Genomic DNA, 16,578 nt, shown 5'->3' on the forward strand with positions numbered 1-16,578 from the left:
TTTTGATGGAAAGGGACAATAGATTTTAGTATCATTTATCCTAGCTTCTAGTTAATATAGATACATTGTAATGCACAAGTTCAGATTTTGGATCTTCACTCACTTTGTCCAAGAAATATTTTTATTAAGCAGAATGAAGCTGGCAATTTCCAGATTTCATTGAGTTTAGTAGTGTACCTTTTAACACTGACTGAGAAGGACTGTATTTTTCAGGCAAGAATGCACCTGCATTTACAATCATTTCTCAGTGCAGACTCATGGACCAAAGAAAGGGTCAGACATTTAACACAGCTCTTATCTCTTGAAAAGCTCCCCAGCTGCCTGTAAGAGGGGCAGACCCCCCTGCTGAGGGCACAGGGTCCAGATGTTGGTCAGGCAGTCAGTCCCTCCCTTTGGCAGGATTTTCTCCCTTGTACACTCTGTTGACACATTGCCAGACATGGAACAGATCCATCTTCCAGTTTGTGGGTCTTCATGCAGAACACTGTGCTTTGATTCAGGAGTGGCTGATTTATCTCTCTTCCACCAATAACGTTGAGACAAATGCTGAAAAGAGTTTGTGTTGGTTATTTCAGTCTGTGCATATACAAGTGACCTCAGCACTTAAGTCAAGAGGATTCCAGAAAGCAGGATCTTCTCAGAGTTTACTTTCTTGAAGGAAAGGTATTTTGAAGCTCTCGTAATGCAAACATTGTAGCATACAGTAGATCCTTGAAATTCAACTGCATCTGTATCACAACCACAAGAGCTTGAGTCTCTGTGCAATCCAGCACAAATTAAAGCAGAGCTCTTTCTGGAGCACTTACCTCCTCCTCACACCCTTGTGTCCACCGCATACATTTTGGAGGTGGCTGTCTGCGAGGATGGCAAATGCACGTTTGTTACGACGGTGGCAGCTGAGGAATAGCCTTTCCTCAAGGAGTAGGCAGAATGGAATCTTCCAGAACTGGTCTCTGTGAGGCACAGGGAGAGAAATAGGAACTGCTAATGAGTGCTTGGTGACTTTCAGCTGCAAAGTTTCATTATTCAGGGAAAGCAGCACTCCAAGGTGTGACATAATAACAACATGCTTTATGTCATCCTTACACCCCAGCTCCCCCATGAAGACCTTGATGTGCTTCCTAGAGCTGCCTAAGACTATTCCCATTTTACAGCTGAAAATATCACCCCTGGAGATGACCAACCATGCCAAAGGACTTTCCCCACCCTGTGCACCTGTAGCACACCCTGAGCAATGGCTCTGTCCCTGAGCTGCGCCTCAGCCGTGCTTCCTCACCTCTGAAGAGATACATGCAGCAGGTGAGCAGGGACCCGGACAAGAAGCAGCCGAGTGACCCTGCCATGCCAAGCCAGCAGGACCAACCAAACTTGTACTGGATGCCCAGGAAGATGTTGTGGAAGAGCAGAGAGGAGCGCTCCACGTAGACATCCACGGCGTACCAGACAGAGCCCGTGATGCCAGGGAGACCTGCAGAGAGGGGCCACGCTCAGAACTGTGGGGGATCAGACCTAAAGTATAGCTGCAGGGTGGGAAGACCTTCCTGGGACAGCAGGCTTTGGCCCCTGTCCATGCTTGGCACTCACATACATTTCCAGCACACTGGCAGCACTCAGGTTTCTGCAGCAAAAGACAGGAAGCTCCTCTCCTCTCAGCTGCTTGTAAAGTTGTCTCCAGAATTCAATTTTCTGATTTGTTTTGATTTTTAGAACTTTGATGATGCTTTTCAGACAAACTTCGAGAAGTTAATTGGAAGATGCTTAAAAGAGCCTCTCAATGTGTTTTACATGTGCTTCCAGTGCCTGGGGTGAGTTATTAAATGTGCTTAGACTGAAGAAGAGGTAGCTGCTTTATATTGGCATAAAGTCAAATTATATTATTTGGTACCTAGTTGTTTTTCTGTTTAAAATTCTCCCACTGGCTGTAAGAGCAAAGCACCTCAGCCAGCTGGATATTTATCACCTCGAAGGGACAGACATGTTATTATCCTTTTATTAGAGATCAGCTGCAGAGATTTTGGGCTAAGTGACTTGCCCAAGGTCACACAATCTGTGGCAGAGCCAGGAACCAAACCAGGATGCCAGGACTTTCTAGTCTTTCAGCAATTGGTCTAGAGACCCACAGCAAGGTCTCTGCTGTATCAACAACCTCAACTGCTCCACAGTGAAACAGCAATAAATGGAAGTCAGTCAACTCAAAGCCAACTCACCTGGTCAAAACATGAACTGAAAGCAGATAACTACATGCTGTTTGAGGCAGGTGGTGAACAGAAGAAGCTGCATTGCACAAATAAATCAAATCATTTCTTTATTTAATCAAATTTCCCACTATAGAAAATCACCAACCAAAATAAAAGAAGGCTTTTAATGCTTCTCCACTTTGCTAAAGGGTGTCCTGCAGAATGGGAACACTGTGGGGAAATACCTGCAAGGAGCAACATAACCCCAGCCACCAGGCATATGCGCAGCTTGATGAGCGGCTCATCGGGAAGGAATTTCACACAGTCCAGTCCCAGGACCAGGAAGAGAAATCCAAATCCTGACAGGAGGTCTGCTGTTATCATCATGGCTCGGGTCAGCACCAGTTTCACTGCAGGACAAAAGCAGGTCATTCTAGTACACAAGGAATGGAAACATGGGCAGGTAATGGAGTCAGATCCCACAGGAACATTTTTTTTCTGGTGTTCACCTTTTTTCAGCTTCTCCTGGGAGTAATACCAGACTGAGAAAAGAAACATGCCTCTAATTATCTGCCACTGAGTAGAACAGATACTCTTAGTCTACACTCAAGTGTCCCCACCACTTGCAGAAACATCTCTGACTCTTACATACCAGAATGCTCGGCGTAGATGGAGTCGTACTCATCACAAGTTTGGATCCCATCAAAAACGTTTGTGACACATTCCCACCACAGGCCACGGCATTTTGTACTCACCTGTGGATTGAGAGGACAAAAAAGACCATAGGTTAAAATATCCACCAATGCAGCAGGTGGTTGTCTTAGCACTTCAACAGAAATCCTGGTCCAGTTACAATGATGATAAACCAGAGTGTTTAGCTTGAAGATAAAAAGTAGAATTATGGAGGAAAAGGACAATGTTTTCTATGTCCCTACTAATGTTTTTACATTAGAGCAAACGAATTCAGACTAGACATTAGGAAAAAACCCTTGCCTACTAGTCAGGATAAAAATTTTTAAGGAAATTTCTGGGAGGAGCTGGGGGGTGGCTGACCAGAAAGATCTAAGAGCAGGTTTGCTCACCCATTGCCAAACTCTTGTCTGGGCTGAGCTGGGCAGGGCTATGGACCAGACAACCTGAGATTTTGCTGCCTGTGCTCCCCTTCCTTACACCATCCTCCTGATGGAGGAGGAGCTGCTGAGAGAGTGGCAGAGGAGTGCAGAGGAGTCTGGATGTGAGCCCCTCTGCAGACACCCAGAGAGGGCTGCCCCCAGATGACTCAGCTGTAAACACTGGCTGGAGAACCAGGAGCAGCCAGTGCTGATCCCGGCCCTGGGGGGGCTGATCCCGGCCCTGGGGCCCCTGCTGTGCTGCCAGCTGTGGAACCACGCGTGCCCAAGCCACAGTCATCACTGAGACATGCAGACTGGGGCAGGCCAGGCAGCAGCATCATGGTTAATCGTCTGTCCTCGAGCCGTAGATACCATTCCCAGCCCAGCCTTCCATAAATCACTTTAATACGGCAGGCATTTCCATTACCAATGCAAATATGGCAACAAGCACCTTTAAAATATTCCTGGAATTGCTCATAGGAGGAGCAGAGTTAATGTCGGCGCAGCTTTGGACTCCAGCCCGCCCACTTCTGCCAGCAACACCCACTGCAGTTAATGGAAAGAGAAACTCTTCCAGCAAATGAGCTTCACGCAGGGGAAGGGGACCAGGCTTGCTTGGATGATGCAATAAATTCATTTTTCTTGCACTGTGTAAATCACAAAGCAGATAATAACATATCTCGGACACATAATAAAGTCTTATTCAGGATGTACTGAGGTCTGTAGCCAAGTCTAATATTTTCACCACAACACAATGTCTGAGCCAAGCTGTGCACCTCCTCTGTGATACTGCTGTCTGGATCAAAGGGGAGGAAAAATGACTCGCTACTTCAGACTGGCAGAAGAGATGCTATTTATATTTGAATGAAAATAATCTACATGTTTTGTTTCATGACGATGAGAAGTGCTTAACATTTCTGAGAATTTCAGGGCATATTTAATGAAAAATATGATGAAAAATGAGAAGCAGTGATGGAAAAAACTAATTTCATTGATTCTGTGCTTTTCAAGAGAACAGAGTCTCGTAAAACAATTTGCCATGTTTACATTCAATGTATTTTTACTGTGGCCCTCTTAATGCAGTTGTAGGCCCTCTTTTGTCTTAACTCACCACTGTTCAGGCTGTGCTTGAAATTAGCATATTTTTATTAAATTACATTTTATTCCACTTGTGTTTATATAATTTCTCTTTCCTCCCAAACCACCATAGGCTAATTTATACTACTCTGTATTCAGCTAATAATGTCACTTACTTCCTCACTTGCTGATATTATTACTGTTTTTTAAATCTTACAAGCACCATCTACATCTAAATTATTTATAAGGAGACTAACAGGATTCCAGGCTTTGTCACCCTCCAAGCAAAACAGAGGTCTTAAGCACAACAGTTATGGTCTAACTTGTGAAATAACCCTCTTCCCAGACTAACAAAAACTTGTTTAGTATTTTTTGTTTCTTGGGATGTTTCAGTTGTCACTACTCCTGCTACAGCCAGCATGGGCAAAGCAGGAGCCAGCCCATCTCCACACAGCCTGTGTGCAGCCAGGGATAATTGTCCTATTGCTCAGTGTAGGAGGGATAGGAACAGGTGTCACTGTGGGGACCTGTGGCTGCCCTGAGCTGCTGCTGAATTAGTCTGGATTCTGCTGCCAAGGGCCAACACTTGCTCCCCTCTACTTTGTTCACTGTTGATCCTTCTGGTTGTCAATCTGCTCCTAAGCCACCCTTGAGCATCTTCCCTTGCGCTGACAGCGCAGACCTTCAGGCACACACGAACTCGCTGTTGTAAAGGGGACAAGGGTCAGGGCATGGGGCATCATGTGGGGACATGGATTTCCCCATCCCATGACTGGACTCCTGCACCATGTTGGTAGCACTAATTCCCCATCACCTCTCTCCCCCTACAGCAGATGTGCTCCAGCTTCCCTGGGCCCAGCTGAGGACTCCCAGAGCAGCCAAAATCACAGCCATGCTCCTCATTCCCCGTTCAGATTACAAAACACGACCTGCTTTCCCTAACACAAGTATGCATGTAAAACATGAACTGCATAATGACTGTAATACATATAATTATATCCTATTCATAATGTATAATTAATATTAAAATAATTCTCATACAGAAAAAAAGGAAAATTACAGAACAAGCACACGCTTCTCCTTCTGGGGAAAGCGGAGAAGACAAACACGTAAGCGATGTTAGTCACAGTGTTTTACCGCACTCTGAGAAGGTGCCAGCAGACAATGATTACAAGCCCGGCTTGAGTGTAAAACAGGCAGCATTTAACAGTAGTGGTGGCATTTATAATCCACCTGCAACAGGGAGGGTCTGTCTACACAATACAGCACTCCTTGAGAAGCAGATTATGGGCTTTTTCCACTACAAACTACCGCAAAAATTGACCCAGCCCTGTCTTGATGCTTTACAGGGAGTCACTAACTTAAACAACTTTCTGTAAACTGTTGTTTCTCAAGGGAGGTGAGGGGCTATGAGAGCTGAGTCAGGGCCCCTGCAGCCTCTCTGGAGGTGGCTGCTCCTGGCACTCCCCAGCCTCTTCTTCCTGGGATGTTCCTCTCCAATGGGACCACAGTGAGGGCTTCATCTTCCCCAGCTGCGGGGGGCCAGGGTCAAAGCCAAGCAACCAGCCACGATCCAGCAGCTGCTGAAGGATGGAGTTCCCTTCTCCTGGAGCCAAAGTTGCCTAACTTACCCTTTTCCCAGCTGAAAACAGGAGTCACTGAGCACTCTAGCCTTTCTGGCCATGGACATTCCCTATTTAGAGAGGCAGTGAGTCATTAGAGTCATTAAGATCAGTGGTCAGGTATTAAGGCTGGGGGCGCTTTCCTCCATTATTTAGTATTCACACTCAGAGCCGGAATGTGAGAATAGTGGTTGCTAATGACCAAACTGGGTGTTAATGGAGCACTTCGGACAGCCCATCGCAGGTGCCTTTGCCCAGGAAGACAAGGTTACACAGCCTCAGGGTAACGGACCAGCCCTTTACTGGACTCACTCTGTTCAGGAGCTGGGCTTCTCTCATCTGGTTTTCCCCACAACTGGACTCCCTTGGCTCTTCTGAGTATACTGATACCTTCATCTGAGTACTTCCTGACAGGAAGCTGAAATATCTCCCAAATGAAGAGTCAGATCCCATCCAGCATCACTGGGTGCACTCTATTTGTCCTGAAAAGAGGCTCACTGAGCAGACATGCTGACCACCAGGAGCTGCACTGCACTGGATCATCACCAAGGCACTTACATCCACCTTTCAGGGTTTCTGATAGTCAGAGTGTCAGGATTTCTTGTAGCATAGAGAAAAAAGTTTTTCTGGTAATTAGTTTTATCCTTCTTTCCTTGGATAATTCACCCCTTCATGTGCAGCAGCTAAATGCTGCATTGCAACCACTGAGTGCAGAGAAGCTCATGGTTTCATATGCTGGATAGCAGATAGAAAGTTTCCTCCTCATAAATTCAGCCAAACTTTCTGTCCTGGAAGGTGTTTCACCTTCACTGCCTAAATGATCCATTTTGCCAGAGAGCAGATTCCTACACTGTGGACCTGCAGCTTAAATGTACAGAAATGAATGGCTGTGCTGGGAAGAAAATTACAAATTCACAGTACTGAGTGCTGGAGAAACAGTGGTGATTTTGGACCTGGAGTCTTTGGGGCACACCTTGCCTGTAAGCAGCAATCTGCTCCCTTGTTTGCAATTACCTTTTGCCAATGCCTTTCGCTAATATGAGAGTGCTACTGTCCACATGAGTTCCAGGAGATATTGAGTCCCCATGCTCCCCTTAAATTTCTGGTAGCCCTGTAGCTCAATGGCTGGCCAGAAAAAGACTTGAAGAGCACAGTTGTACATGCTGGATGTTTCCACCAAGAAGGCTGAACTACAGAACTAGAGACATCTTCAAAATATCCATGAGGCTGGAGATACAGGATAACTCTTCTCAAGTTCATGCACATGTAAAACCAGAGCCTGTAGATCTTTTCTGAACTTACTAAGTAAGAGCACAGTCTGGATAAAAAAGTCTGGCAAAGAGAATTTCACAAAATACCACTTTTCTCCTGCTCTTGCCACAGTAATTATTTTCATTCTCATCCACTTTCATCCAGCACAACAGGGAGAAAGAACATGAGAGTGGAGTGGAGCAATGACACCAGGAACAAGTTCTCTCTAGCACACATTGGTGTTGGTGATCAGACTCTCCTCACCCCAGTCTTACCTCCAGGGAGTCATCAGCATTCACCATCCAGCAGTCTGTCCAGGTAGATATTATCAAAAATGCAGCAGAGAAAAAAGCACAAAAGAATCCCACATATTGCAGGAAAAACTTCATGCCAGCAGGTGCTCAGCACATCCAGGGCAGTGCGAACAATGGTGCCCAGCCTTGTTCCCAAAGCCAGGGTAGAGACAGAGTGTCAGTGTGCCAGATGCCCAGCAGTGACCATGAAGAGCAGGACCTCCTCTCTTGTGCAGATGCCATGTGGTAGTGATGTCTGCAGGGGCAGTGCTCACTGCCAGGGGTCAGGAGGAGTGTGAGAGTGCCCACGGGAGCTGCTGCAGCCAATCCGCCCTGCCCCGCTGCAGCTCCTGTCATGCCTGACTGAAGAGAAATGGGGCTGTGCAGAAGGGACGTGCAGGTAACTGCAGCCCTGGCTGCCAGGTGAGGCAGGTATCATGGCAGGTTTTGTCAAAATAGGGATTAGAAAAAAGAATCAAAACTTGTTCTCCAGGGCAAAAGTCTTGAGCCTTGCTGAGGGACGCAGAGAGGAGCTCTTGTGTGCACACACACATTTATTCCTGTTCAATGGTTTATGCCTTAGCAGGGAGCAATTATTAAGTGTCTTGGTGTAGATCCCAGGCCCCTTGATCGTTACCCTGTTGGTCTCTGGTGCAGTAATGACCTAGTTCAATGCAGAAATGTCACCAGGAAGGAAAAGGAAAAGGCAGCAGTCATGAGGCTTCAGAGCCAACATCCACCCCCATCCCACATACAGAACTCTACATTCTGAATTTAAGTAGAACCTCGATACCTCTCATGCCCTAGGCCTCGATTTGTTCATGGCATGAGTACAACTCCCATGTGGAAATCTTGAAGTTTTCAGACTAGTGCCAGTCTGGAGGATTTCAGTTGGTTGGAATTTCCCTGCTTGCTTACTCTGACTGCAAACTTCTGTTCTCCCGCTGGACTCCGCAGGTGAGCCGGGGTCACACAGGCTGCCAGGGGCAGAAGGCTGGGGCCTCTGTAAGAGGCTTCTCAATGTCTCCTCTCGTGCAGTGCTGATAAAGCCATCAGGGCTCCAGAGAACCTTTCAGGAAAACCAAAGGGGAGTGCGACTAGAAATTGCTCCCACCCCAAAGGTACAAAAGCACAGAAAACATCGCATCCTCAATGATCATTATTTTTGAATATAAAGAGAAGCAGTAGCAGGCTGAAGACCTGCCTTGAATGGGCAAATATTCGACACAGGGCAGAGGAGCAGACTCCTTCTCTGCGTTCAGCTTTGCTTCCAGCTGCTTGCCCAAGCCGGCGGTGTCTGTCATCTGAGCTGTCACCTCCAGATGGAGCCAAGCGGCGCCTTTACAGCACTGCTCAAAGCTTCTGCCTCTCCGGGATTTCCCTTCAAATACCACAGCAATGAGAAGTTTATTCTTACAATAGATAACCCGTATAATTCCAATCATAACCTCATGAGGCAGTTTTGCCAACAGAGATCACAACTTTTACCTTCGATGCCAGGCTCACTCCACTCCTCAGAGATCACCCTGTGGAATAGGTTGTCAGCACATGCTTTGGGAGGCTTAAGTGGAGAACAAAAGTCCCAGGTCATAAAGCCAGGGTATGCAGGAGGCTCTGCTTCTTCAGCTTTCTGTTTCCTAATTCCATTTGTAAAAGCTGACAAGTGAGGAACTTTTCTTCTTCCTTCTTTCCCAGATGCAGGTCTTGATGTGGTTATGTGGATATGATGCTTTCTGCTGAGTTTTCTGGTATCCAAATGTCTGGATAAGTCAAAGAAACCTTCATGATTTTCACTTCATGGCTTTCTGTGACAAAGGTAGCTTTGTGTTTTCAACAGTCCTGACCTTTGGGGACATAGCAGTGGCCACACAGGTCCCATAAAGGATCATGACTCTCATTAGCACATATATGTGTATAGATTACTTTTGTCTGAGACAGGTACTGAAAACACACATCATCTTCCTATACTTGTCTTGTTCTGAGTTCATTGACCTCTGTCTGCACCCATTTCTAAAAAGCGTCCTAGTCAGTTGTTATTAATGGTAACTCAGAAAAAGCAGTGTGGTGAGCTAGAAAAGGCCTGAAAAATCTGAGACAGCCTTCCCACAATCAGCATTAAGTCCTTAGCAGTGTCAAGACCAGAGTTTGACAGTAAGAGAGCCTGGATTAACCAGGAAATGTATTATAGCCATATGAAATGTATTATAGCCATTGCCTTCTCCTTCTGTCCTGTACCCAAATGCAAGCCACTTTCAGAGAGGATAAGTCCAGTGGAAAGAAAGGGGACATTTTCTCTTATTTGGTGTGTGGTGGAAGTGTCTCTATACAAACATGACAGAGGGAGGAAGTGAAAATCTCCCCTGATAATAGCCAGAGAGGTGTTTCTAAGCTTGTGTGATGGGCAAATTGTTCTTCCAGCCCAGCCCATGAAATGCCCATGGATGTCAGACCAAGAGGCAAACTCCACCAAGGTGGGGAGGCAGCATGTGAGGCACCAGTGCTGTCTGTGCTTCCCTCCATCTCCCCCCAGCTGTTATTGCAGTCCTGGTGATGTCTTGTTTATTTTCCGCATGCCCAGCAATGTGTTGCTGTCCCAGCTCCTTCCACATCCCTGTGTTCACCTTCCCTGCAGGGCAGGACAGGTGAGTGACCCTTCCTGGAACAGGATGCCAGGGCTTCCCTGGCCATGAGTCACTGGGGGCAGGAAGTGGCTCCAGCCATTTGCATCTAGCTTGGGGCTCTGGAGCATCCTGGCCTGGACAGCAGAGCAGGTCAGGATCCTCCAGTTTTCCCTGGTGTGAGGCTGCTCCAGAGTGTGCAAAACACAATGAAGATGGTTCGTGGCTTTTCACCTGGTGGAGAGACCAGTCCTTCTTTAGGTCTGTGTCTTCAAACACAGCCATAGAATGTGTTGTAGTTACTAGAAAGAATACAATATTCTTTATTTAGTAGAAAATGGCAATGTACATGTTTAATATTCTTTATTTAGAACAAGTCAGCATCTTCTTGAAGCAAAGTCTGTAGCAGTTTCTCATCATGGTCTGCTTTCCTAACTTGCATGACAGATGTCCCCTCAGCTTCAGAAAACAGCTCTCCCAAAATAACCTCCCAAGATGCCTTTGTATAGCCCAAAACTTGGCTGACATGACGCAGGGTAACTTTCCAGTGAATTTGTAGGCTGTACTACATATGCTAACTGTGCTTTGACACCAACAAAAGCATTAGGGTATCCTAATATTTGATTGTCAGAGCTTGGCCTTGTTGGGCTCTCACTCTGTGTGCTATCAATGCAGCAAAACTTTGCTAATGTAGGAGTTTTATCACCTTGACTACACTCAGTCCCAGCTCAGGGACAAATGCACCATGGGTCGATTGCTTTTATTACTCATTAACACAAGGTGGTCTGTGCTCTCCCTTAAAGCCAAGCTATTCGTGTTAGAGAAAGAGAAACGACCGCCAGTCTTGGGAAGTGGTTGTCACCAGTCTACTGACAAAACCATTTTTGCAGCAACATCCCCCTGAGGTTGCAGTCCCGTGAGCACAGAAGGGTGGTGTTCTGCCTTTACTTCCTCAGCGTCTAATACACAGTGTAGCAGAGGGCCTGGAGCAAGAAGGAAGTGGTGATGCTGTGCGTTCATGCATGGAATACAGACCTCTCTGCAAACAGGCAAGCAGCCTGTGACGTGACTTGCGCTCAGGGCCAGGGGCTTGTCCAGCAGGAAGGGCTCAGGAGTCAGAGGTGATGGAGAGCTTTGGAAGGGGTTTCCCTAAGAGCCCTTCTGCTCCATGAGCTTGTCTGCCCAACCCTTCCTACTCCTCCCTCCTGGTTGTATCACCTCCATTTTCCTGCTTCACACACCCCCATCCATGGCCTCTAAGTGTGTTCAGCTCCAGAGCAGTGCTCCTGGGATGTGAGATGTGCACACAAATAAATTACAGAGCAGTGTGTAATGTACCTCTTCAGCCATGCTCATACAGCCACAAAACCTTGGGATTTAGCTTGGCTTTAGCTCAGTAACCCCAAGGAAAATAGTAAGACTTCTGAGCAGCCTATGATTTTTCAAGCAGGCAGTATATAAGATTAAAGGAAAACAGGAAAGCAAAGGCATGTTCTGGTAGATGAGAGCTTAAAGGATTGGTAAGTAAAATTGTGTTTGTACACGTGTGTGTGAGTGTCTGTATATTACACACACAGATACGATGCTTGCACACACTCCTTTAAAACAGCTTTTTTAGTCACTACAAAGCAATAAATGCTAAAACAAGCATTTCATTACAGTCTACAGGTTCTCAAAGTACCATCTTCTCCTCAGTACAATAAATTTAGTTTTATGGCTGCCTATGAAATCCCACACCTGAGAAACACATCATCTCAATGATGTATTACTAACCCCACTTCAGAGCTGGGGAAAACCAGGCCCTGACTAAGTGCCTTTAGACGGAGAGCGAGGAGTCCCGCTCCTCTTTAGCGCCGGGGCAGGACTCCCTGCCTGGGCGTGGTGAGATCCCTGTCGGTGAGAACGTGTGTGACCACTCGGCTTTCCTGGGAGCTGCCGGAGAATACGCGCTGCCCTCGCTGCATACCAGCTGCACGCAGGTGTGTTTTGGCAGAGGAGCCGGGTAGTGGATCAGACACACCTTTTCTCGGCATGTCACAAGTTCCAGTGCACAGCCCTCGTCCCCAGGCACCCCGAGGGCTGTTGATGCCCTGCCACGTCCCTGCGGAGTCATCCTCACCCAAGCGTGCCTTTCCCAGCATGAGCCTGAACTTTCCCGTGCGCTGATACCAGGGTGATTAAACGCAAGTGAAGCACAACCTCTGTGCCACTGCTAGCAATCGTGCAGGAAGGGGAGGGAGAGCAGCGCGGGCATTTAGCACTCCTCAGAGTCCAGAGAAAAGCATAGGAGAAAGCAGCCGCGGTGGAAGGGCTCTGTGTCGTGTCCCTGCTCCTCAGGGACACCTTAGCGCAGGGGAGGGGCCGTAGGTGAGCCTGGCCCTGCAGGGCTCTCCTGGCTGGAATCCAGCCCCCCCTGTGACTCACTTCACAAGAAACATCCGCTTCAGACCTCTGTGCCTCTCGCTGATACTCACCAACCTGCTTATCAGAGTGACGAAAGACCCTCTAGGAGACTCATCGAGAAAGGGATGAAAGTAACTAGGGGGTTAGAAATGCACAGTTTGGTAACAGGATGTTTGGTCTGCTATAAAAAGCCCAAGAGGACAAGAGCTGAGGCTCAGAGAGAACAGTTGCTGCTGTGATTCACAGACCGTGAACGCAGGAGAGTTTTGAGATCGGGTTAGATGAGTGGGGGCCAGGTTTGGGTGCAGGATCTGCAAGGAGTTTCCCTGCAGAGCTCTGGGGCTGTGACTCTCTTAAAATCAGTGTCTGCGCACTTGCCTGCCACCTGTCCGTACCGACACACTCACTGTCCTGTCTCTCCTCCACATCGGAGTCTCTCTGTGCACTAAAAAAAGAAAGCACAGCATGTCCTTTCCCTCTTTCTTTTACCTGCCCCTATTCTGCCCTGGTGGTCCCGGTTCATGAAGGGCCCAGTTTCTGTTCTTTAAGATGTGTTGTTCCTCACCCACGCTCTCCCAAAAGAGATCATCCCTCCCCTCTCTTCAGGCTTAAAGCTTCATTTGCACCTTCTTTGTCAACAGCGCAGGGCGTGTGCTCACGGAGCGCTCCCGAAACGCCCATCGGCAAAGCCTCTGTGTACATCGGGTTTAAGGGAGAGTTTCACCAGCAGGGACACAGCTGTGAGAGAAACACCCCCAGCCCCTGACCTCCAGCCAGATAACTGGGGTTTTAAACTCCCTCCAGGCATTGAAATATGACCTTGGGTTTCCAATGTGCTCTCCCTAGCGATAAAGGGTGTGTTGGAAAGTCCGGGGAAGAAACTCCTTCCCTCCTCCTCTGCCAACACACAGTTCTGCTTTCGGTGCAGATGGGTCTTGCATTTAGCCAAGGCTTTTCAAGAGTTTCATTTCCTTGCAGGCACTAGAATTTAACCGGCCACATTTAAATACTCTCTAAGTGTTTAACTCTGCTCCCCACTGAAAAATCCAGCCACGTTTGTCATGGCAGGGGCTACTGAGTGCTTCAGAAATACCTGTCTCTGATTTGGTGTCTTAAGGAGGACTGACCACATTGACGGTCAATACTTACAAATCCCATTCTTCTGCTCCTCTCCGTTTCCAGAGACAACTGCTTGTCAGAAGATGGTTGTACAGGGCCAGCATGCCTCTGAGGATGCTGAGCAGTTGTTAACTGTTTCTAGCCTGTCATGAGATTTCCTACAGCACAGTAATCTGTGCATCTTGAATTTTTCCAATGTCCAAGGACAGCACAAATAGGTTTGGTCTTATTGATCCCCAGAGGAATTCCTAGCAGCATGTGAAAGAGACTAAGTTCAGCAACCTGAAAAAGATGTGAAACTTCATTTCCAAATATTTGCATTGCCCCTAACAGTCTGATCTAGAAATCTGGCAAGAATTTATGGCAGAGCCTTTCTAGGAAGGACACTGGATCACTTTATCTTCCCAGCACTAATTATCTGACATATCATAAGGGCTTAGGAAAAGGGCAGAGGTTGTGGTCCAGGAACAAAAATGTGAGACATAGCCATACCCTGAGATGAGAATCTTTGAGTAATTTCTAAAGTGCTGAGTACAGCTTGGGCTTTTCCTTGGTGTGAAGGTTGCCCCCAAAACCAGACTCACAGGTACTTGATCTTGATGGCTCACTTGGTCAGCGGTTGGGCAATGTAAATGGTGGTAACTCTGACTTCACAGAGGTAACTCTGTCTTCAGGACTGCCTGAACAGCAGTTCCTGCAGAGGACTTCAGATGTAGTCATTAGGCATCTTTTCTCCTCCCCATCTCTTTGTAATACCATTCCAATGCCTCCTTCCTCCCTTGATCTGATTTCAGCAAAAACAACCTGAGGTTATTCCAAAGAGGAAAATTTTTCAGTGGTGATTCTGAAGGTGATCAGATTCTTGCCAGTCTCAGGAAGTTAATTTCATAACTAGGGTATCAAGTTCATAAATGAGCATGGGCACCATCCATCAGTGAGTTCCTGGTGGACACTTGGTGAGATTTGGGTAGAAACGTGATTCTCGCTATAAATTATCTTGGAGGATCTTGACCAAGACCTTGGAAGTATCAGGAACATGATGAGAGAAAACAGGATGGGTAGATGGCAAGGACTAGGTCTTTACAGAGCCCATCATCTGGAAATGCACTTAGAAAGCTCTTCCATGGATGGTACCAGGGATGATTTTTATCTTGTCAGGACCTTGGTGCACATCTCTCATGGCTCATGCACTGAGCATGACACTCACACACACATGGATCTGCCTTGCTCTCAGTCAGCCTGGGTCTCACTTACTCTCCTTGTTTCCCCTCTCCTGCCCTGGGACTGTGGCACCAGGAACTGCTGTGCTCCACGTGTTCCTAGTGGCACATGGTGGGGAAAGTGGCCACACTTTGTGGCTGACCCTTCTGACAGGGCACACTTTCCATCTACCACATCACTGCTGAACCTCTTCCCCAGATGCCTCACCATATCTGTCCCAACATGACATTCTCATTAGTTTAATACATTTTGAAAATTATATCTCTTGTTGATATGATGTAAAGCTACTCTCTATCTACAAGATTTAACTCCCTGCTTTTCCTACCATTACCTCTCTAGTACTATGAAACTTATTGTTTCCAGGAATTTGATTGTGTCTGACTTTTGTTTTATATCTGGCCTCTGGTACAGAATGTCCAGTGAAAGAACAATACTAAAATAGAAAAACTGAAAACAAAATAAATCCTACCATACGGGTCAAATCTCTTGGCCTCCAGGGGCTGGTTTTCGTGCCCTGGAATCTCTATCACAGCTTCCAGTATTGCTTTGGGAAACAACACCCGAGCAGCCAAGTGCAGGACCACCTTTATTCCTTGGCAACTCACTGCCTTGCACAGGCAAGCCCTGAGATCTGAGAGCTGTGGGTAATGACACACAAAGTACAGCTTTACACATGCCAAAACCACTTATTTACAGACGAGAAAGATTCCAGTGTTTTTGGGGCATTCTGAGGCACAGTCTCGGGCCCTGTAGTCATTTGTTGGTTGCTGGTTCAGAAGAGAAGAAAAAACAAAGGTAACAGGTGAAAACTGAGAAGCCAGGGAGGAGACACGATTCCTTTCAGAGCCCTCACTAGAGAGAGGTTTGGAGGAGAAGTCAGGAGTTCAGCCAGCCTCACACAACTTCAGTGTGTTACATGTAAACACATTTTAGCTACAGCCAGATGAAATCCATCATGTGAAGAGTGGAATTAAACTACTCCCAAAACTGTAACCTTATTAAAACTGGTGGGAAAATATGAATGTTTGAATGACTGCAAGAAGAGGGTTGATTATTAGCTTGGTTTATCTCCAGATGATTAGGAATTCCAGGTCATGTCTGCTGACCAAACATAGATTGGTTTATGCTTTTTCTGTCCCAAATATTTGAGAATGAATAATTACTACAGCCTACTTTAAATCGTATTTTCAGAAATATTCCCTGTGTGTAATCAGTATCAAATAAGTCCTGTCAGTCCCTCCAATGGATGCTGCCCCCATCAACCACAAATTTCAATAACAGAGGAAATCTGAGCTTTGCTCCTGGAAATGATGGTTTCAATTCATCTGTGTAGGTAAAAGCTCTGGTTTTGGTGCTATTCACTGCCCTGTGGTTTACGGGCAACGGGAATCATTTGAAGGAAGTCTTTTCCAACAACTCTTTTGTAAAACTTTGTACTGAATGGCAGCCCTGCAGGAGTGAGCTGCATATGAAGAGTTAAGCTTTTCTTGTGCTGTTGCCCTCTCCAGCCCTGAAAGCTGTGATCTTTGGCTGCTTCAGCTGCCACCATGCTCAAACACAGTCTGCCTCTCACTGCAGACCAGGCTGGACACAATCCTGACTAATCCCAGGGAAGATTTGCAGAGGTCTTAGATCCTCCTGACATCTGGACAAAGACATCTGGGCGCTGCCTGCAAAATAGAGCA

At 46.7% G+C, this 16,578-nt stretch overlaps 1 protein-coding gene across 2 annotated transcripts; it reads right to left on the reverse strand.

Moving 5' to 3' along the window:
* Positions 1–211: 211 nt before the first annotated feature.
* Positions 212–7,703, reverse strand: CLDN16 (claudin 16). 2 transcript variants are annotated; one of them, XM_005418957.1, is made up of 6 exons: positions 7,515–7,703; positions 2,830–2,932; positions 2,423–2,587; positions 1,277–1,468; positions 807–953; positions 212–546 (listed from the first exon to the last, which is right to left on the reverse strand). In XM_005418957.1, the coding sequence occupies exons 1-5, from the start codon at positions 7,626–7,628 to the stop codon at positions 814–816; spliced, it is 714 nt and encodes a 237-aa protein (XP_005419014.1). In that variant the 5' UTR covers positions 7,629–7,703; the 3' UTR covers positions 212–546; positions 807–813. The 2 variants fall into 2 exon arrangements, with proteins under 2 accessions (XP_005419014.1, XP_005419013.1); XM_005418956.1 differs by having other exon boundaries at positions 212–953.
* Between the last annotated feature and the right edge of the window lie 8,875 nt (positions 7,704–16,578).

The sequence above is a fragment of the Geospiza fortis genome, unplaced genomic scaffold (assembly GCF_000277835.1).
Source record: "Geospiza fortis unplaced genomic scaffold, GeoFor_1.0 scaffold172, whole genome shotgun sequence".
NCBI lineage: Eukaryota > Metazoa > Chordata > Aves > Passeriformes > Thraupidae > Geospiza > Geospiza fortis.

Excerpts from the sequence above, each read along its gene's own strand:
- CLDN16 (XM_005418957.1), bottom strand. The coding sequence starts at position 7,628 with ATGAAGTTTTTCCTGCAATATGTGGGATTCTTTTGTGCTTTTTTCTCT. Across the intron at positions 2,933-7,514 it reads ATGCTGATGACTCCCTGGAG|GTGAGTACAAAATGCCGTGG; the intron begins GTAAGACTGGGG and ends CTCAATCCACAG. Across the intron at positions 954-1,276 it reads CTGCATGTATCTCTTCAGAG|AGACCAGTTCTGGAAGATTC; the intron begins GTGAGGAAGCAC and ends TGTGCCTCACAG.